The following is a 21,168-nucleotide window of genomic DNA, read 5'->3' as shown; positions in this document are numbered from 1 at the left end:
GTGAAACTGATGAAGTGCTCCCATCAAATTGCAACCCCCGAGGGTTTAACCTTTAACTGGTGACAGACTGCTGCACACCTGTAATTATACTTCATTACTATTTTCAGCTGCTAAAAACTGTATGTGTGGCACATTGCAAATTATTCCTTTTCCTCCTACCAACTTTCCTGTGCCCCCAGGGCAGAGGGGATGTCCATGTGCTCTAGCAACTGGGGTTGCCTGCACATACATAATTGTGTTTGCTTTTGAGGGAGAAGGTTATGTAATTGGTCCTGTATAAAAAGACAGAATGGTCAAAATTGGGTCTTTTCAGGTCTTGATTCTCTGTTTTGTTCGTGGCTGATGGAATGATAGGCTATTACACCTGATTTTTGTCTCTAAACCAAATTTTTCTTCCTCTTTCCTTTAGTCAGACCTACCAAGATTTCTGCAATCACAGCATGTTTTACCCTACCTGCCAACTTGTTTTTCAGTCTGTCATTTTTGGCTGCTTTCAGCTGAATTTACAAAGGCATTAAGGTGTCAACATTTTTTAATTAAAATTTTCTGAAAACAGGTAGGCTTGAGGTATATTAATAAATACATCTTAATGAAGGTTAAATTAGACAGAGGATAAATAGTGGAGATGTGTAGTCTTGTGGGAAAAAAAGTCCACAGGAGTCCAGGCTTTTCTCATCCCATTGCGTGTGGTGCAACCTGAAACGGCAGTTAAGTTCCTGTTTTGTTTTTATTTGTTCATTATTTGAAACTGGCACCTATTCATGGTGAATAATAACAACACCAAGAGTAAATCTCCTGGAGTGACGAGTCTGAGGTTTTTCTGCTGCTGAGAGCGGTGTGTTTAGTCATGGCTATTGACATGGCACTCAGTGACCCCTGCCTGTCTGCAAGCCCTGCTTGGCTGAGCAGGCAGCAATATGATGTGAATCAGGATTAAAAATAAGTGGTTGTATATTGCAGCTTTGTATACACTGAGTTTTACTCACACACATGGACTTCGCCTGATTGCAAGATACAGCTGTCACAGTTGATTTTACTCTCTTACCATCATTTCAGGTTTGGGTTAACCTTGGGAATAAAGAACTAAAACAATGCTAGCAAAGTGACAGCAGTTCACATGGTTCCATTTAAAGAAACAGATGTAAAAAAATCACACTGGTAGTGAAGGAAAAAAAATCTTATTTTAAACCTTTTTTTCTTTAGGGAAAAGAGAATACAAAAAGGTGAAAATGATGAATCAGGTAGGTACTCTGGAGTCGAATCAACAGCCTAGCTTGGTCTCTGCTGTTATGATAAATAGCAGTGTATCTTGAGCTTTACCTTATTCTCCAAATTTACTTTTGTATGAAAATTAAGCGTAGTGAGAAAAGGTGTCATTTCTTTTGAAAGCTCAGAATAAACTGCAGCAGCAGATAGCAGTAACGAGGATTGTATCCAACAAGCCTCAGGGATCTAAACTAAAATTCAGTTTTGGCTGAATTAAGGTCATGCCCCTCAATATAATTTCCTTTAAAAAATAATCTTTTCACTGTTACGGATAACACTTCTGAAGGGCAGATGTAGGGCCCTGACTGGCTTGTCAGGTGTTGCAGATACACTATTTTACAGCTCAGTAATAATTTTGGAGGGATCATGTCTGCAGTCTTTTACTTCGTAGCAACATCAAGTACTCTTGCTTCTTCAGCTTTGTTTTTCCAGGTCTATAAGGCTGCAGCTTGGGTAATTGTTCATCTATGCTGTGTTATTTCCTCTTTTCCTCACTACAGAGACTGTTGTTCACATTCCTGGTCAGTCCTGAAGCACAGAAGTTCCTGTACATTGCTGGTTCACTGAGGTGGTTGAACTCACTTGCTTTGGCACTACAGAGCAGAGGCACAAGTTTGGAACAGACAAGGCAGTGGGGCCTGCAACTGGGAAAATGGGTTTCAGACTTTCCCATCCACGTTTTAAATTTGTCCTTCAGCATATCCTAGCCATAGGTGATGCTGTAGGGTAGGTATGATTAATGCATTGGTACTGAGAGTCAGGGGCAGTAGCTAAGCTAAAAAGCAACTGTGACACATAACCTGCCCAGGGCATTACCTGCAACGGAAAGAAGTACAGGGAACTAGTTTTTTTCCCTTTGTCAGGATGTGCTTGGATTTGGCCATGGGGACTGCTGCTTATCTTAAGGGGTTAGGAGAGTCCCTCCTCTTCTTGGATGGAGGCATGAGTATAGCTTTGTTTGGAGTCAGGGGTGATACAAAGAAAGCTTTACTGTCTTGAAACAGCAATTTATACGATAGTATTGTGAGGTATTTTATTCCCTTTTGTTGTGAGCAAAGCTGTAACAAGTTGCTTTATACATTGCACACAGGTAAGCCATTAACAAAGATGAAGAAAAAGTAGGGGTAGAATTGTCCCTGCTTCATTTCCCAGATCAACATTCAGGCCCCCTCTGCCTAGCACCATGTTTCCTCAAAGGCCCATAATGGTGATAGGTGTGTTACCAGCACATCAAACTTCCAATAATGGAAGTTCTGCATCACCCTCATGACAAAGTGTTTCTTAAAACACAAGGAAAAGCATCTAAGCCTAGTAGATGTAGTGCTGCCAAGCTTCTAAGTGGACCAGCAGCTTATCCAAAATGCTGTGCTAGCAGCTGTTAGCCAGATATGTGAGATGGGTAGTTCTGCTGCAGGCTGTAGCAGTTGCTTTCTGTCTACTGAGCCCCAGGGGCGAGAGGGACAGACTGAAATTCCAACAAGAAACTGAAAATCAGGTGTAGCAAGCAGGATGAAAACTTGAGGCTTCAGTAGTACCTTCAGCTTAGAGCAATTTAGTTACCGAAACACTCTACAAATGAATCACAAATAGCTGCGGTTCTTGTAGCATACAGGTTTTCTTTCAAGTTCGTAAAACAAACAGCAGAATGTCACCACAGCCTTTAATTTCTTCTTGTACATACCATTCACAGTACATTAACAGCCCAAATAATATTGCACTGGATTATTTTAAAAATTTTTCATCTTGCAAGTAGTATTCACTTTTCAAAGCCAACAGGTAACTTGGTCAACTTTGCACCAAGAAAATGGTTAGATAAGAATCCTATACTTTATTTATACCACATGGATTTGTAACCCCAAAGGGAAATGAGAATAAGCTGTAAACTGTTTCCTTGTTAAAGATAGAAAATTAGTAAATCCGTGCTAATTAAATGTAGAAAGTCTGGGAAAAAAAACATGAAATCTGAAAGTTATCTCATTCCTGTTAGACTGCTTGCTGTATATATAATTATATTCTATACTGTGAAAGTCCATCTACATTTAGAAATCCAGCAGTCTAGAGATTAACATGGTAAAAAAAAATAATATATTTTTATGAAAAGAGAAGAAATAAGTGTTTGCCTCAGAGGAGAAAGTTTTCAGATTTCAGTCATCTGGGGTTTTTTTAGGTGCAATCTTTGAGGCAACAAAATGTCTTTTGGCATTTGGCACTCTAATAAGGACAATATTTTAATACTGGCACAAGCTAAAAACAGCACAGAATGACAAAATACAAGACATGAAACGAACTGCAGCCACTGGGATGATGGTCAGCTAGTTTGAATATACAGAGAACTTAAACAGTTTTGCTGATGAATTGTGAACGTTTCTGCAAAACCATATTTATTCTCCTCTTTTACCAAATTTTAAGTTTTCCTAAACATGGAGGGAGAAAAGTTTCAAATGTCCTCTAGAAAATCAGCAGCTGCTGGACAATCAACAGGGCGGCTTGTTAAGCCATCAATAGGCGTGAGGCTCTTTATGACTGAGAGCTCGGGTGCGTGAGGCAGAGGTGGTGGCACTTCGGATCACTTCCATCCATCTGTGAGGAGGCATGAGGAGAGACACAAACAGAAAAATGGTCAATTCCCAATGGGAAGATTTCTCGAAAGATCTGGTCTGCGCTATTAGTTGTACAGTTTTATTTTTGATGTCCACCGGAGCATCTTACTTGCTACTTCACTTCATACTTGCTACTTGACTTCTTGTCTGAGGTCAAGAGGATCCAAATGACAGCCACTATAGGAAGGAGTTTTAGAGAGAATAGGCAGGAGGTGTGGGACCCAAAACTCACAAGCTTAGTAGTGGTTTTACTTGCTCTGGAGACACCAAACTTTTTTTCTTAATTCGAGAGTGGAAAAAATGTACTTTAGCTGCAATATCTACTTTTTCCTAGAACTGAGAAAGGGATTTTATGTTTTCATTTATCACCTCTTCCCCACAATTTGTTTTATTTATAGCTTTAGACTGACATGGCTAAAACTTAAGAATAAACTTCTTTGATGAGGATTTTGGGATTTTTTACATTTTAATGCTTCATATAAAATCATTAAATTAGTTCTCAGTGTGAACAACTGCAAACCACAAATTAGGAGGAGTACTGCCTTTTCCCTGGCTCTCCATGTATCTGAAGTTCAGTGGGAAGTGTAAAAATTACATGGTGAAGTGGCATAAATATGTAGTAGGAACAGCTGCTTCTGTGAAGAATTGGAGGTTTATTTAAGGTGTGGATTTTCCAGGCTGTCATGCTAGAGGGAGCAAAGCTATTCTGAAGAGCTCCTGAGAAGTCCTGTGATCTGTTCATGTACTTTGTGAAGGCCGGGTTAGATGGTGCTTTGAGCAACCTGGTCTAGTGAAAGGTATCCCTGCCCCTGACAGGGGGTTTAGAACTAGATGATCTTTAAGGTCCCTTCCAACCCAAACCATTCTATGAGTCTATGAAGTCTGAGAGCTAATGCTCCCCATACAGCCAGCCTGATCAATTTTGACTGGGTAATTTATGATTTTGCCATGATTACTGTTACAGCTTCCACATCATCAAAACCAATTGCTTGATTTTAGTGGTATCAGGTTTAAAATGTCTCTTATAATTTCAAGAGGTTCTTTTTCCTGTTGTGCTGAACTACTTGCCTGCATTACTGAACCAATTTATTAAACTTTGCATCTATTAACCTTGTTCTGAAAAATGCTCCTGGAATTTAACAAAAATTTCCTCTCACAGAAGACAAACTTACCTTTCAAATGTATATTCACTTTCAGCCCTGAAGTAGTACACGTGGGATTTGAAATGTAGCTTGAACACATAATCTTTGTGAATGTTTTCAGATTCAGAAGGAATAGTAAGTGAATATCCCAGTAAAGGAAGGCTGGCTAAAGGATGATTGTCCTGAAAAGGTATGATGGAAAGTGTCGTGAGATCAAATTAAAGAGAGCACATAAGTAAATGGAGGGGAGATATACACACTCATTTAAAGATCACTGTGTTTCCACGTGTGTGTGGAAAAGCAACAGGTTTATATACTTGCAATAAACTTAATTAGTTGTCGGGTAGTTTCAGATGGCCATTCTTACAGGCCATCATCAGGACACCATGCATGTTCATTGTTGGCATTGTTACTCCTTTAAAAGTGTACTGGCCACCCAGCAGCATTCATTGCTGAAGTCCTTTCACTGCATGGCACAGCATGACATGTTGGAACAAATTATTTCTTTATACCTCTTACATGTAGAATATACTCCATAAGTTTTAATTGTAATAATCTCAGAATTCGTACAAGAGAAAAGTCTTATTTAGGCTCGCACCACAACTTCTGAGGAGTAGTGAGCTCTGCTGTACTTTTAAGGGTGACCTGTACCATGACTGTTGAAAGCTTCAGGAAAGAACTGACAGGGCAGACTGAGAACAGGCCCTGCTCTTGTGTTCCAATGGCAGTGAAGGCTGTGTGTGTAGCTGTGACCAGTGCACCTGCTTCTCTCGCCTACGGCATCCGTGACTGATGTCCACTTTTCTCTCTGCTCCCTCTTTGGAAAAAAAAAAAACCAACCAAACATCTCCAGTTACACACACTTGCCTGGTGCGATTTATAGAAGAACATGCAGAAGTTGGTGAACACCACCCAAAGCTTCTGCCACCCGTTGCTGTTTTTGAATTTTCTTAGGAGGTTTCCAGACAGCTGGTTCTGAAACAGATCAAAAGTAGACAAATAAAACAGTGGTATTTGCAGCTTAATTATTGTAAGAAAAATTATTTGACTTTATCTGGTTGTATGTGACCTTGTGATACATGAAAATGTTTTGGTTGAATGGACATACTTTTCTGGATTTTATTACTGCTAAGTAGTACTTTATGTAAAATATTTTTTTTGTTTGCAGCTGGGTACTTCCAAAATCTCAAAGTTACTACACTAATTATTTTCTCAATTGTGATGGCTGTCAGTAATCTATTACTAAAAATAAGTCTTATTAGCCTACCCTGTTCTTTTAGAATTATATTTTAAAAGAATGGAAACAGAAAGTCTGACATGAATTTGTGATGTAAAGGAAAATTATGACATACTTGAGAGTTGCAGATAGAGATTGAGCTCTCAGTACCCGGGGAGTTCACATGGTAACTTTTTGAAGATTTCAAAAACAAGAACTGTTAACCTTATTCTTAGCTGGATTTTGGATATTAACAAAAAGGAGGAGGAAGCCATAACCAAGTACATGTATTTAATGGCTGGTTGAAGAAACTGCTCTTCATGTACTGAATATGTAAAGCTCAATATCATTGCTCCCTGCAAATGGAGTTCTCAGTGAGTCATTAATGACTTCCCATTCCTTGTTGACTGCAAGGGCTGTCACCTAGATCAAAACAACTGTTTACATCCTTCTATTTATATAATGCAGAAGGTCATAACTTAATGTGTAAAGCTTAGTAGTCAAAATCTGGAGGTCCTGGTGTACCTACGACAAATCCTTAAAAAGTTCTGTTGTCTGTCACCAGCCTTGGATACATGTTAAAGCCTTTATCATCTCATTCTCTGATATCTGGACTGCTGCCTCTTTGTCCTAAGTTACACGTGTACTCCTTAATTTTCTGTTACCTCATTACTCTGGAGGATATCATAAAAGGACAGGCTTTGCATTCGGTACCAGCAGACATATGAAATGGAAACAGGCCGCTGATCACTGATCAGTCCAGCAGGTAGGGAGGAACAGTCACTGACAGAGAGAGGATCTTCTACCACAAGAGAGACAGAAAGGAGGGAGAGACACAAAGAAAATAAACGATAATGCTGAAGTGAGAGGCACCGACAGAATGACGTGAGCATGAGCATAACCTGCCACGCATGGAACAGCAGTGGAGCTGAAGATGTTTTCACAGAACAACACATGTCTCCAGGGTGCGTTTGGTCTTCACTGCTTTGTGTGTGTTCATTTGAGGCATGGGGAAGGAACGAAAACGAGGAACAATGAGCACTTATCTCAGACCTAGATAGATTTGCCTAACTAAATTGTTGAAATGAGTCACTGGTTTTATATCTATTTATAATAAGCTCTTTGCTTTAGGGAAAAATATGAGACCTTGTCCTGTGCTGAACTATTCTTCCCTTGCAGGATATAATGGTATAAAGAATGGAAAATCCACCTGTGTGGGATTGAAATGAAGCTCTACAGTCAGCATTTTCTAGTACAGAATAATTTTCCTTGTCATATTTCATCAACAAACTCAGCTTCTGTTTAAAAACAAAGGTGGTTACACAAACTAGGAATATGTCTGTCCTTGCATCTCTGTGTTCTGCATCAACACCTCTTCTCTAGAGCAGGGGCGGCCTGATGTCTGAGGATTGCTGCTTGAGTGCAAGTGCACTCAGCTTTAAGATTCCTTTTTCCATTTTCATTGAGCATTAATTTCCATTTGATGAGGTCTGTGATAAAGTACTCCAAGCTCCCTGGAGACTCTCTTGGTGAAGGAAAAACACCTTAGCAGGCTTACCACTTCATCCTAAAACCTAGGCTGAACTAGGAGTCTTTTATTTCGGTCTTTGAAAAGCACCTCAGCTGTTGAGTACAGAATTAACAAATGTGTATCAAATTGGCTTAGCTGTGTTCAGGGGGGAAAAAGGGTTTTTATTTTGAGGTGGAAAACGCAAATAAAGAAAAAGCAGATGAGACTGAGCAATGACAAAAGGTTCCAGAAAAGATGGCTAGGTAAAGAAAGTAAGTTAGTAATACACATAATTAAAACTCTGGCTGCAGCAGCTAAAGACAATATCCTTTCCGCTCGAGCAATTACTTAATGCATCTGTAACTGAAAGCATTAAGACAGTTTGAACTACTTTAAATTTTAAAGGGCATCAACATTTTTTTGGACAGTTGATTCTATGAAAATTACTGCTCTAACTGATTTTACAGAGGTGCACTATGAGAGTGGGTACATGCTTCTTGAATGATGGTTTATGCCATCATTCGAGGATATGGGAGGCAGGTCAGTACGTGTGCCTGAAACTTCCCCAGAAGGAGACAACGGAACAGTGCACTTATTAAGGAGGAGCAAAAAGGAAATTGTCATTCAAAAGCGAGCCTGGAGCTGCAGTTCAGATCGTTCTGAGGCAGATACCTCCACAGCAATACTAAAGTCGATCATTGAAACACTGGTATTTCTGTGCCAGCAGACGTGCACCGTAGTGTTGCCACGGTGTGGTGACTGACGTTCGAGTGAGGTGCGGGATGCACTGAGGTCGTCCTCAGATTCCTGGTCTACAGTAGTTTCATCAGGAGACTCTATGAAATGCAGGGAAAAAGCATCTTTCTTCCTCTATGCAACAACATATATAATTGGAAAAATTAAACAAATCAATTCTGTCCACAGTATTGTGAACTAATTTTAAAACACAATTTTAGAAGAAATTTTGTGCAGATTTTAAGCAGATTATTATATTTTATATATTTATTTAATGTGTTTCTGCAAGTGTTAGAATTAAAGACTAACTACTGTGCTTTGTTGGTGTTTTAATACCTTCCAATGACAGGCACTGCCCAAATCTGGTTATATAGTTCCTGGAATCATTATGCTTAAGTCACTTCTCTATTCAATGAAAATTTCTGCTAACATCAACGAGAAAACATTAAATTGACACATCTATAAATATATCTATGCGTATAAATATAAATCAACTTCAAATGTGTCAGTTTGACTTGTGGCCAGCATTTTTCACCTTTTCACTTAGAAGCAATTAGCAATCATACTGACAAAAGTGAGTTAAACCTACTCTCTAGCATTTACTTACTATTGTCAGGTGGGCTGCTCGCCAGTAGCTCTGGGGCAGGGCCACTGCTTTTTTCTGCAAGGTCTATTGCCATCTGGATGTCCTCAGTCCATTTGTCCATTTCAGCACGGGTACTAACAATGACAATTCAAGTTTTATTCACTTTTTTACAGGCTGAAAGCAAACTCTAAGAAATAATCACAAGCTGAGCTTACGTTTAATTAAATAAACTTAGTCACAAGATGCTATGCTGTTTTTTTTCCCCTGATAATTTAATTTTGGTTCCAACTTGACACTCTATTTTGTCCCATCCACTTTTTTTTTTTTAACAAGTGGCTTTCACAAAAAAACTCCACCTTTTAAATTGTTTTAGGAGCAAATACAAACATAATGATGCTTCCCTATCCTACAGTGACTGCTGCAGAGAAATACATTTCACATGTGTATGTTGTCTTCACTGGATTACCTTGCAGCAACAACGATGGACTGGTGTTGACCTCGTAGTGTCAGACAATGAGGAACTCCCCATTCCTCCTCACTTTCTTCTATCTGAGAGACAAAAACCCAAATGCAGTCAGATTTCAGAAAGTATGTATTTCTTAAGGTGAAACTGTGAACTGAACAAGCTCTTACCATTGGGGAAAAGAAAACTAAGAGAAATGTTCACAAACAACAACTTTGAGCTAGGTATTGAGGAAAAAAAATGGTGGTTTGCGAGTTAGAAGAATGGTAGGTTAGTTCTGCAAAACCTCTTAAACCAAAAGCGTGCCTTTGTCTGCTTTGTGTCAAAGAAAATAGTGATATTTTTATCAGAAGAGTGATTTATCATACAAAAGGGTATATTAAAAAGGTTGTGAGTGCTCTGGACAGTGCACCGTAACAGTTCTGTTGTGAACAAGTTCAGGTCAAATGGCCATCAATAATTGAGTAGATTCCTTGAAACGCTAGATAAAACTTGAAGCCTTGCAGGTGTTTAGAGAAAAATCAGTCACTGTGGTAGTGATTACCTAACTTAATTCTCAGGAAAACAGTACAGAAGATACGCAAACCCATGAGAAGTTCCAACGAAAATAATGGAGGGAATGGAAGTGTTTTGAAATTAGCAAAATATTTTTGAAACCATATAGGAAGAAGTAACTAGGTCCTATTGGCTTGAACTGGCTGCATGCCAGAAGAATTGCAGCAAGAGCTCCAAATGATATATTGCTGCCAGTTTCTCACTACTTCGGCTTTAAGATACAGATCTGGAAACGTTAGGAAATGGGTTTTTTATAGAAATCAGATTGTCACTACTGTTTACTTGCCTTGCACAGTGTGTCTTTATTGAACTGGTGATGCATTACTTGTAAGAATAATGACTAAATTACAGTGGGGAAAAAAAAAAAAAAGAACCCATCTCATGAGAAGTTTGCTTTATGAGGAAGCAGCCCTCAAAAATGCTTTTTTTCCCTGTCACTTTTGCTATATAATCACCTTTGTGCAGAAGGCTGCATGAACACATGCTGAACCCAACACAACCCCATCAGGCACTGTAGAATGTAACCCCAGCTTCTCTGAATCAGAGAAACCCCCGCTTTGGCTGTTGTTTTCAGTCAAGCAGAAATTCATCAAGCACTTAAGATGGGCCCACAAATGGCCATTTAAACACAAATGCCTTAAGTTCTCATAATACTTACTGTCATGCCATACAGTGGAAGGTGCCCATGGACTTTAAACTGATTGGATGCTGTGAGGCCTCTACTTGTGTACAATAAAATATCATTAAACTAAAAGACAAGAATAAGCATTATTAGAACCATTGGCATGGATGTATGTGGAAAAAAATATCAGAGCGGTAAATACAGAAAAGCTGACTATATGACAATCCTAATGCATGAATCCAAAGTATTGGCTTCCACAATACTTCACTACCTAGTGTTAGTACCTTGTCTTCCTTCTGAGCTAGTTTTAGGTATATTCCCACAATTTTCCACTGGATATTTTCCAATGCCTTCTGATATTCCCTTTGTGATCTCTGTGTCAGAACTAACAAGCCACAACAGCAGTGAAACCGAGTAGCACGTTTCACACTCTGCCACACTTTGAAGCTATGAAAGATGTCTTTCAATCAATATTTTCTTCAGAGTGAAAAGATAAGTATATGCAAGAGATGTGTCCAATTCAACCTTTATGAATCGAGTGGTTGTCTATTACTCCCTGTATTCAGAAGGAAGCCAGGAGACCTGTTTTAAGGTAGATGGATTCAGGTTTGAAATACCAAGGTGAAGAGACTGAGTATCTTAATTTGTAGATCTTCATGCAGGAAACAACTGTTGTCCAAAGCATGTCAAATGACTGTCTGCATTTTGTTGCCAAGAAATGAATGGCATGTTTTCACTGTGCCACCTGGGTCAAAGGTTGTTTTTCTCAAACCAGATGGTTGCATTAAGAAAGTCATACTCTCTGATGTGAAACAGAGCTCTCACCACAGACCTCTACAATTCAGTAGCAGTAGTTCATGAAGCTTTGTGGATCAGCCACTAGAGGGGGATTTAATTTTGCCAATGATTACACATGTGTTCGGAATCCCACAATACTGACCTGGGATTTTACCTCCAAATAGACTCTGGTGCTTAAGACAGATCAAAGACTTCTTTGACAGTCTGAGCAACTGACTTGAGAGTCTAGTCTTAGATTTTTAATGTTTTATACAGGTATAATATCAAGGTATCATCTGGTGACAAGAACTATTGGTATGCAAGAAAATATGCACCATATTTATTAGGCTTCCTCTTCAATGTCTTTAAAGGCAGAGGATAATCCTACCGAGGTAGATTTATCAGGTTATATCCTTGGCTTATTTGAAAGATTAATATCAAACACCTTGTAAAACCTAACACACACAAGCTTTTCTACACACATATAGCCTTCACCTTTTGCATACAAGGAAGTACTCTTGTGCCACACAGCACTAGCTAGTCAGTGTTTTACCCTGTAACACTGGGTTAGAAAATCTATGCACTCTGATGGCTATTCCAGTGCCCCAGCACCAAGGGCTCAGCATCAGCAAGATGGGGAGCTTGGGAGCAAATCAGCTGGCCAGGAAGAGAGAAGGAACCATCTAATCAGCTCTTGTGGATCAGAGATCGAGTGGAATCACCACAGCCTGTCACTGATGCTAGGAGGAGATAACCTTTCCTAGAGCAAGAGCTGAAAAATGTATCTCCAGATAATGACATGTTCACTGATATGCTGGACATCTGTGGGCTGAAACTGGATGTTTTATGGAAAAATTTGGTTCTGTTACGTGTCCTGAGAGCATTATGTGGATTATTGTTCATATCACCAGAAGTCACTCTTTCTCTTCTTTTCTGCGTATAATCACTATCCATGGTGCCATTTTTCATTTTGCGGTAACTCTGCTTTTATCTAAGACAAAGTGCTATGAGGTAATATTTTACCATTATATTCACCTTGTCATATAAAAATTGGTTTTATCTTTGTAGGAAGGAGTTACATTGGATTTGGACAGAAATGTAAATTCTTAACAACCAGCTACACAGGTGATGTATTATGTCAATTTAAATAAGGTTGTTTAAAAATATTTACTGTAATTCACAATTCGTGTCTAACAGTATGTCTACTAGTTGCCTAGAGTTACATTTCATTATATAGAGAAAAAACATTTTCTTACTTACCAGAAAGAACATCCGTTGCTGTAAACCTTTTCCAGACAGCTTACTAAGGCTGCCCAGTCTAATAAACTCCTGTGGGAAACAAATGAAAAAAAAAAAATGTATCTCCTGCAAAATCGACAATTTTTTTATTATGCAAACGTAAATATTACTACTTGGTCATAGGAATGATTTGACTACCAGTCACCAAGACTTTTCATTTTATTAAATATGTTAAACATTTAATTTATAGGATAATTCCATTTGTAACTGTCTCTAGGATAAACTCCATTCATTTTAGGAAAATTCAGCTAAGCAAAATTTTCTTTACCTAACATTAAGAAAGCTTAACTTCAGACAGCTCCCTCTTTCATCAGTTTTGAATGAATATTTGTCATGGCACAAATGAGGTAAAAAACTAATGGTAAGTTACCCTGCATGTTATTGGTTTGCCACTGGTAAGCTTCTGTGGTGCGTGTAGCATACATATCTCTTAACTGCAATGCAAAATCAGCTACACAACTCAATATCACCATCAGCAGCAAAAAAGAAGAAGGATATTTGTCTTGAAGTGTGAGTTATCCCAGTGCCGTCCATCTCATATAATACAGCACAGTAATTTAGATCAAACTGCTTAAGAATGTTTAGGTGTGGAATTAGAGGAAAAGTAGCACATCTGAAACTTGCAAAATGCTGTATTTCTTGGTGTTACTGTGAATTATGCAGTAGCTCACCCTTTCACTTATCTGAAACTCATGAAAATATATTTTTTCAGTCACTCCCTCCAGATTCTGCAAAGAGGTTTGTATTTATTTATTACAATCTTTTTAAGGTCATTCTACTCATAACTGTGCATTTAAAACCTATCTAAAGCATCAGAATCACCTCCACCTTGGTAAGCTGGCTGTCTAAAATAAATCTGTTTGGAGAGACAATCTGGATGTCTTAGGCTTGCTGTGACGTGTCCAGTCCCCCCACCTGCATTACTTAAGGGCTAAAGGGGTGGGAAAAGTGGCTAGAGGTGGTTATCCCTATACCGCAGTAGGCTCATGTTACCAGAGAGGCCACTTGAAGTTGTTGTTGGCCACCAAAGAGTATTAATCATAATTAGTATTTATATGGTACCATCTGATAGTCACCAGCAGGCTTAGCGTCACCATGGCAAGTGCTGTGTTAACACATGGACAGGAGCTGCAGGTCACTGTAACCTGCAAGCACAACCAACCATGGGATGTTTTCATGTCCAGTATGGGTACCAGCTTGGTGGTAGCAGAGATCCCACTCTGGGACAACATGAAAAGGGTGGGGTTACAGTGGCACTTGCCTCCCAGCCCAGCCTGCACCAGGGCAGGGACTTCAGTCAGAGCCAGAAGAGCAGCCAAAGGGCTGGAAGCAGCAACATCTTGGGCTTGTGCCAGAGCGTGGTGGCCAATGCTTCTTGCCTTGGCAGGCAAACAACCTCTGCCCTCCCCATCTGCCTTTTCCCTGAACTTCCTAGGACAGGAAGACTGCTTGGTCTTTAAATAGAATAGGGTAGCAGAAACACCCGATGACAGCATTTAATTTCATGTGATAGAGAGATGCATGGGCCGTGAAATGTCCTGAGGGACTTGCCAAGGATGTGAACAGTCTGTGGATCACTAGAAAGAAACATGAGCTGTGGCAGCTGCTTGGAGACAGGGAAAAAGCAAAGTGAGGGAGCGGGGAACAGCCACAAATCCAGAAATACCTGTGCTCAGCACTACCTTCCTAATGGCACATCACCTTCATACCCCAGCATTTCACTTGCTGCAAGTATTATTTTTGTGTATGACATACAAAAGTCAAAGGAGTGGGGAGGAAACTACTTCAGCAACAGACAATTCTCAAGTTTGCATGCACAGATACGTGTGCCTAGGAAAATAAAAAAGCCTACAAATATTACACTGTGGCTCATTTATTCTGAAATAAGCCTTTGCTCTTAAAAAAAGTATGACAAGTAAAAAAGAAATGTTGGTGGTTTTTTAGCACAATTTAAAGTGTTTACTTAAGTCAACCTTGTCTCAAAAATTATTGCCTTATGTTATATGTAGACCAAAAAGACCTCTTGTCCCCAGGGCCATGAGTTTCAAAGCAAGGTTTTGTGAAGGGGCTGAAGGTTCTCCAGCACAAATGTCTTATTTTCCTTTAATCTGTCTGAAAAAAAAGTAAGGGCAGCACAAAATGAGGAAATGTGCAACTGTTCAAGCTCTGAACACTGTGATAAATATTACAGTTTTGGTGCCTCTGTTGTAATAGATGTTTGGAATAGCCTACAACTGCTCAAATCTATACAAAAGACAAACCTAATAAAATCAGTAAAAAGGATTGCTTCTTCCTGCTTTACAGGTTGCTGTTTTCTATGGTGTGCTGGTTTTGGCTGGGGTACAGTTAATTTTTTCACCATGGCTAGTATGGGGTTGTGTTTTGGATTTGTGCTGAACACAGGGTTGATAATATAGAGATGTTTTTGTTATTGCCAAGCAGGACTTACACAGAGCCAAGGCCTTTTCTGCTTTTCATACCACCATCCTGGCAAGGAAGTTGGGGGTGTATGGAAGTTGGGAGAAGACGTAGCCAGGACAGGTGACCCAAATTGACCAAAGGGATATTCCAGACCATACGACATTGTGCTCAGTATATAAAGCAGGGGGAAGGAGGAAAGGGGGATGTTTAGAGTGATGGTATTTGTCTTCCCAAGTAACTCTTACAGGTAATGGGGCCCTGCTTTCCTGGAGATGGCTGAACATCTATCTGCCTGTCCACAGGAAGCAGTGAAAGCAGTGAATTAATTCCTTATTTTGCTTAACCTGCATGTGCAACTTTTGTTTTACCTATTAAACTGTCTTTATCTCAACCCATGAGATTTGTATGAGGAAAGGCAATGTCACAGCTGCCCCTAATTAACAGGTTTCTAAAACACACCTAATACTTTAAAATTGCATCAAGTCTTGATCACAACTCTGTTACTTACTCTTCCTGGGATCACCAGATTGTCTATGCCCATCAAGTCTTTCTTCAGTTCATGCAGCTTTTGAAAGTTCTCCATCTTTATCATATTGCCATGGAGCTGAGCCACCATTTCAGAAATCTCAGCCAAAGCAGCTAGATGGACAAATTCATAAAGTGCTTATTAAAAATTTATAAGAATGTTCAAAAAGAAATACAGCTTTTATCTGCAGCACCCATTTCACAAATCTTTTTGTGTTACTCTTCCTCACAGTATAAAGCTACTCAGGCACATGCAGACTCAGCTACCTACACAAACCCTGGAAATCATCTTATGGAGTAGAAAGGGTAGAGTGTTGTAATAAAGAGATAGGTCACTTCCTGAATTCAAAGTTTGCTTTATTTTAGTCACAAGAACTTTGTATGAATGAACACCAGAGTCAATTCAGAGCACCACTGAACAGATTCTCCTAAAGGACTAGATTTCCTAAATCTCCAATCAATCTAGGGATGTTCTTTATGCTTGAAAAAAACATTCATTTTTTCTCCCTGCCTGCGGCACTCTGGGAACAGACACATCATCCTCATCATCTAGCCTTGGCTGAGGGAAATGAAGGCACTACCTCACTGCGTTCCCTGAGATCATTCAGGCAGTAGCTTCATTTGGGCAAACATCTGTGCCACACAGCACTTCAGTGCCACAGACCTCTGTGGCATTTCCCATTGCCACAGGTCAGGTCACCTCCACATTTTGTGCATTGCGTGCTGTGGGTCTCATTGTGCGGAATCTGAGGGAACTCAGCTGCACCTTCTGGCTGGCAGCACTTATGCTCAGCCTTGCTCCCTGCCCAGCTTCTTCCATGGATCTTTACTGATGCTAACTGTACAGATAACGGAGTTATCCTCAAACATACATAGCTTACAACAGGGGTGGGGGATGGGGGTAAAGAAGAAGGAAAACAAATCATCAGAAAGAAATGGCAGGCAATGAGTCCAGACTATGGGAGGGAAATGTTTTCATGTTTGAAAAAAAAAAAATGCAAGCCAGCTGTTTTGAGCTCCTGAAACAAATCATGGAAATGGTAATAGAGTACCCTATATGTCTTGAAAAAAAGGCAAATAACACTTAAAGACATAATAACAGCAGCCCTGCTGGGTCAGATCAAGGGTTCACCTGTGCCAATATTTTGTGTTCTTAGCAGATCTAGGGAAAGTAAGGAACATGAGGAGCACATATGGTACGTTCCCTGTCCTCTCTCCCAATCTCCCAACTGTTTGCAGTTTAAGAGACTTCCTGAACTCTCTGTCATTTCTGTGTGTTTAATAACCCCCAGCAGAGTTCTCTTTCAAATACCTGCCTAGACTGTGGCATAATGTGTATACAACTTTAATCCTACTGTTTCTGGTGTTCTGAGTGCTGGATTTTGCAACTCAATCCTCTTTCAATGTAGGTTTAAAAAAAAAAAATATTTTTTTGTCCAGCCATACACCTCTAATGGAGTAGGATGCCATTCCACAAGCCCAAGAACTGGTGTCTTTTCTGTTACTTACCTCTTGAATCCCTGAAGTCTGTGTGGCTTGGAGGATAGTGCTTGCAAAGCCTCTCCATTATCTGTTTGTAGTGCATAAGCCTGTGTAAAGGTCTGAGAAGGAAGGTGTTGAGCGGCAAGTAGCAAACTTTCTGTAGTTCAAAGTCTCTGCAAAAGGTCTCCAGCTTGCGAGAGTTCTTGATCCCATTCTCCAACTCCATTAAAATCTCATTGTGCTTCCGCAGGTGAATTGTCAGTTGCTTATATGCACAAAAGAAAAGAGGATGTAGTAGAGCTCTTAGCGATCACTGTGAGAGATGACTCAGCCCAAACCTATTCCAGCAAAACATCCAACTAGCACAGCAGTGGAAATTCAGCAAACAAAATCACTGTAAAACACAATGGCTCTGAAATGGCATTACTCATTTGAAGTAGACACCCCCACCCGTTCTGCATTCCCTGTAAAACAAAAGTACGTGAGTCAACAAAACTAAGTCTCTTATCAGTGAGAAATCCAAAGGCAAGGAGATGACATGAACATAGCTCATGCAACTGGGTGCAAGAGGGAGACAGCCAGACAATGTGAATGCAGAAGTAGAGGAAAGAAAACAGGATTTTCTAAAAGGATGAAGGGATTTAGTTGCCCCATTTCCCTTAGGTGCTTTTGGGGAGCTGAGATGCAGGCAAATGGACTTTTAGTTTCTGCTGCCGTCTTATTCATGAGAAGTTGCACCTCCTGGGAATCTGAACAAACACAAAAGTAGATGGTGCTGTCCAACAAAAATGGATATGTTACAGTTCTTCATCTTGGACTACAGTCTCTTCTCCTTAGCGCAGTCTCTAAAATCACCCCACTGGCCATGGGGAAGCAACCAGTGCACCAGCAAGTGAATGAGGTTTGCATGAAACATGTAACTTCATTTATGTCTCAGTATTGCAGATATTTACAAGTCCCTTTCAAAACAATTCAGTAGGTTTTTGGGTTTTTTTAATAATTAGGACATGGAATCAATTTGTGTTTTGCTAAAGCTGAACTGGTTCTTCAGGATGCACTGGGCTTCTCTGAGCAGCACAATAAAGTTTTCCAGTATCTGGTAAAATATTAGGTAGCAACAAAAAGAAACTGAATGCATAAAATGAATGTACTTGAGAAGAAACTTTTGCTTAATCTGAAGTTTGTGCTTTCTGTCACATTTCTAGTCAACTCTCTCTCCTGTGATTCGTGACAAGTTTACCAGAAACATACCTTCCCTATAGCTAAACTGCTTCCTCCATACACTGCATATTCATTTTACAACACTGTAACTCAGGCAAGACAGAGCAGACCTTCTAGTTTGCTACAGAGACCGCCCATTAATTACTTGTTTTTAACTTCTCTCCTATGTTAATTAAACAAGAAACGTCAGTCTTCAGGGTTTTTAACAGGTCTCATGATAAATAAGTAGAGTTTTAACTAATTTTACTGTTTCCTGTGCAGTTCTTTTGAGTTAAACTAGCTCTTGCCTCTTTCCTTCACGTATCAGCTAATCAGTAGTGGTGAATCTCAAAGCAAATGAAGTAAAACCCTCTAATGGGAAAGGGAAAATTGGAAGGCTGAAAGCACACTGACAGGACCTAGTTACAGTGAGGACTGTTCACTGCCCTTAGACTAGTGTCCCAGAAGGACCTGCAGACAGCAAAGGACTTAATGTTGCAAAGTACCAAGAGCAGAATCTGTCAGAATCTCTGCGATATTCTAAAAACTGTAAGTGAAGGTGTGCATGGACGGATGGGGGTAGAAAATTACAATTTACATTTCTTCCAATGCATCTGAATTATACCTTGAGGGGAAAAAGCAGTTCCTGGCTAAATACACTGCAGAGAGAGTAGGGTAACTAGGCTGTCTGTGCTGGGGACTGGAAATGGAGATTTCTAAGCTCCCTTCTTCTGATTTGCTGTATAACCACTTGCACATCATTTAACTTCTGAGCGTCTCTCTATCTTTCTGAAAGATAAATCCAGTACTAACCAACATCTTGGGAGAGCTGTAATGACTAAACTGCCCTTTCCTCCAGCCAAGGGCTCAAGGCTGCTGCATTTACTAACTGCAGAATGCCCAAGTGGTAATCACCAAGGAAGGATTTATAACAGTTTGTTACAAAACACTTTGAGGTCCACATACCAAAGGTGAAGTGCCATGTTTTGCCCCACACTGACTTGGACATAGTAAGGTGAGCTTGTATTCACAGGCTCCTCTGCCTGCATTCCAAGCTGTCTTCTCAGTAACACAGAGCATCAACAATACTGCTCTGGCCAGACTAAAAACAGTTGCAAAATCTGCTGAGTGTTACACCTTGATTATGGTTCAAACATGTATTTTTACTTCTAGCTTTAAAGGGATTGAAGGCAATTATTCTCATTGATTCAAAAACCTTTCATCTAACTTGTCACTGTAGTGCAGAAATATAACTTTCCCAAGACTAATTAATATCCAGGTTATGGACACTACTCCTGCAATATGTTAACATGTATATTTGCATGAAAAAGTAGGCATGCTTAGCTTTTGAACAGTCTCTTTATCCCCACAAATTCCAATGCTTTGCCTTCTTATTTGGAGGAAAGGAGAGCTGGAAATGAAATGTTCCTGAACTTTTGTGTTTGTTGCTTCTATATTTGGAGAATGGAGGAAAGGGGCTGGACAATTTAAAATCAGCTTGCAATTCTGAAATCTTATGTCTCATCAAATGCTTGCTACTTCATCAAAGGAAACTTTCATAGTGTAATCCTTGATTACAATTGGCAGACGAGAGCACAAGAGGTAATATCATATGAAAATGGAAAGCATGCTAATGTTAATCCGTGTCAAAGCTTAATAGTTATAGGATCACTCCTACCTTCATATTCTGAATGTTCTTTAGCATAACATCTCCGATTCTTTGGTAATCTCCTTTAATGTGAGCATTAGAGCGGCCTTCCCTGTCAGCAACAGAAATACCACACACTTCAGTCATGCAATAAAACCACATAATCACTTATAAGCACAGAAAGAAACTCAATATCTCATTTCTTTTAAAATTCTGACCTCCATGCTCCATTGCTCAGAAGCATGTGAGGAATATTCCTGACAGACGTGTAATTCCAAAGTACAGTACACCTTTCACCCAGCCTGGCTTTCACTCCTAACAACAGAGAGGGCAGGCACTCAACAGAAGGATTAGACTTCTAAAGAAAATTTTTAGCATTTTTAAACACACCAGAGAAGCCTGAAAATGGTTTGGGAAAAAGAAGATATCAAAATCCCATGACAATATGTGGGCTTAGAGCAGAAGGTTAATTCTGTTCAGAAACAACGTCTGAACCCCAGAACAGGACCTGGGGGTGTTCCTGCTCTGAAAAGCTTTCTGCTCATGTAAAGGACATTGGGACCAAAAAAAAAAAAAAAAAAGTCTATCCAGCATCTGCGTTTGACTCATAAGTGTTACATACTGGTAGGAATTTTCTTTCAGGGTGTCACTTATAATATTACAAATGCAAACTGCTCCCTCCCACCCAGCCAGCTGCACATGGATGAGTGCTCCATTTGGGAGAAACCCAGCTCCTGATGAAAAAGATATTCCTGCTTCTAAACCCATGTGTGAGACAGGCAAGGATACCACCCTCTGACTGAATCCAAACACGTTTTAGAAAACAGAAGAGGAAAAACCATGACTGTAAAAAACTAACTGGTACGGATCTGTTACAACCAAGTTATGCTTTCAAAAGAAAATCACTAGAGCTGTGTGGGGAGAAGCACTGTTCCCCACCCCTTTCCAGCTTCTAAGTTTCCTATGGCATGGCTTTTTACATGCTGTCCTCAATTTTTACAGTTCAGTTCAGCTATCACATCTGAGTATTGGGAGACAGATCCAGTCCTGATGTGAGCAACTGCAATTCAGCCTAAGAAATGCACTACCTTGGAAGAGGACAGAAACATAATCAAGTCCTA

The 21,168-nt window shown here is 39.8% G+C and overlaps 1 protein-coding gene across 2 annotated transcripts in view; it reads right to left on the bottom strand.

Annotated features, from left to right (window-relative positions):
* Positions 1–2,282: 2,282 nt before the first annotated feature.
* Positions 2,283–21,168, bottom strand: part of FARP1 (FERM, ARH/RhoGEF and pleckstrin domain protein 1) — a 200,411-nt gene continuing 181,525 nt past the window's right edge. For both annotated transcript variants that reach the window (XM_050332701.1, XM_050332702.1), the window contains exons 17-27: positions 20,078–20,159; positions 17,227–17,464; positions 15,701–15,831; positions 12,733–12,801; positions 10,732–10,821; positions 9,522–9,604; positions 9,077–9,189; positions 8,407–8,570; positions 5,876–5,983; positions 5,039–5,190; positions 2,283–3,846 (exon numbers count right to left, since the gene is read on the bottom strand). In XM_050332701.1, the coding sequence (XP_050188658.1) occupies positions 3,765–3,846; positions 5,039–5,190; positions 5,876–5,983; positions 8,407–8,570; positions 9,077–9,189; positions 9,522–9,604; positions 10,732–10,821; positions 12,733–12,801; positions 15,701–15,831; positions 17,227–17,464; positions 20,078–20,159 (1,312 nt within the window). In that variant the 3' untranslated portion in view covers positions 2,283–3,764. The remainder of the gene's footprint in view (positions 3,847–5,038; positions 5,191–5,875; positions 5,984–8,406; positions 8,571–9,076; positions 9,190–9,521; positions 9,605–10,731; positions 10,822–12,732; positions 12,802–15,700; positions 15,832–17,226; positions 17,465–20,077; positions 20,160–21,168) is intronic.

Source organism: Myiozetetes cayanensis, unplaced genomic scaffold (assembly GCF_022539395.1).
Source record: "Myiozetetes cayanensis isolate MyiCay16 unplaced genomic scaffold, myiCay2020 scf5-8, whole genome shotgun sequence".
Classification (NCBI taxonomy): domain Eukaryota; kingdom Metazoa; phylum Chordata; class Aves; order Passeriformes; family Tyrannidae; genus Myiozetetes; species Myiozetetes cayanensis.
The sequence above is the reverse complement of the archived record's forward strand: the minus strand, read 5'-3'. Positions and strand labels throughout refer to the sequence as shown.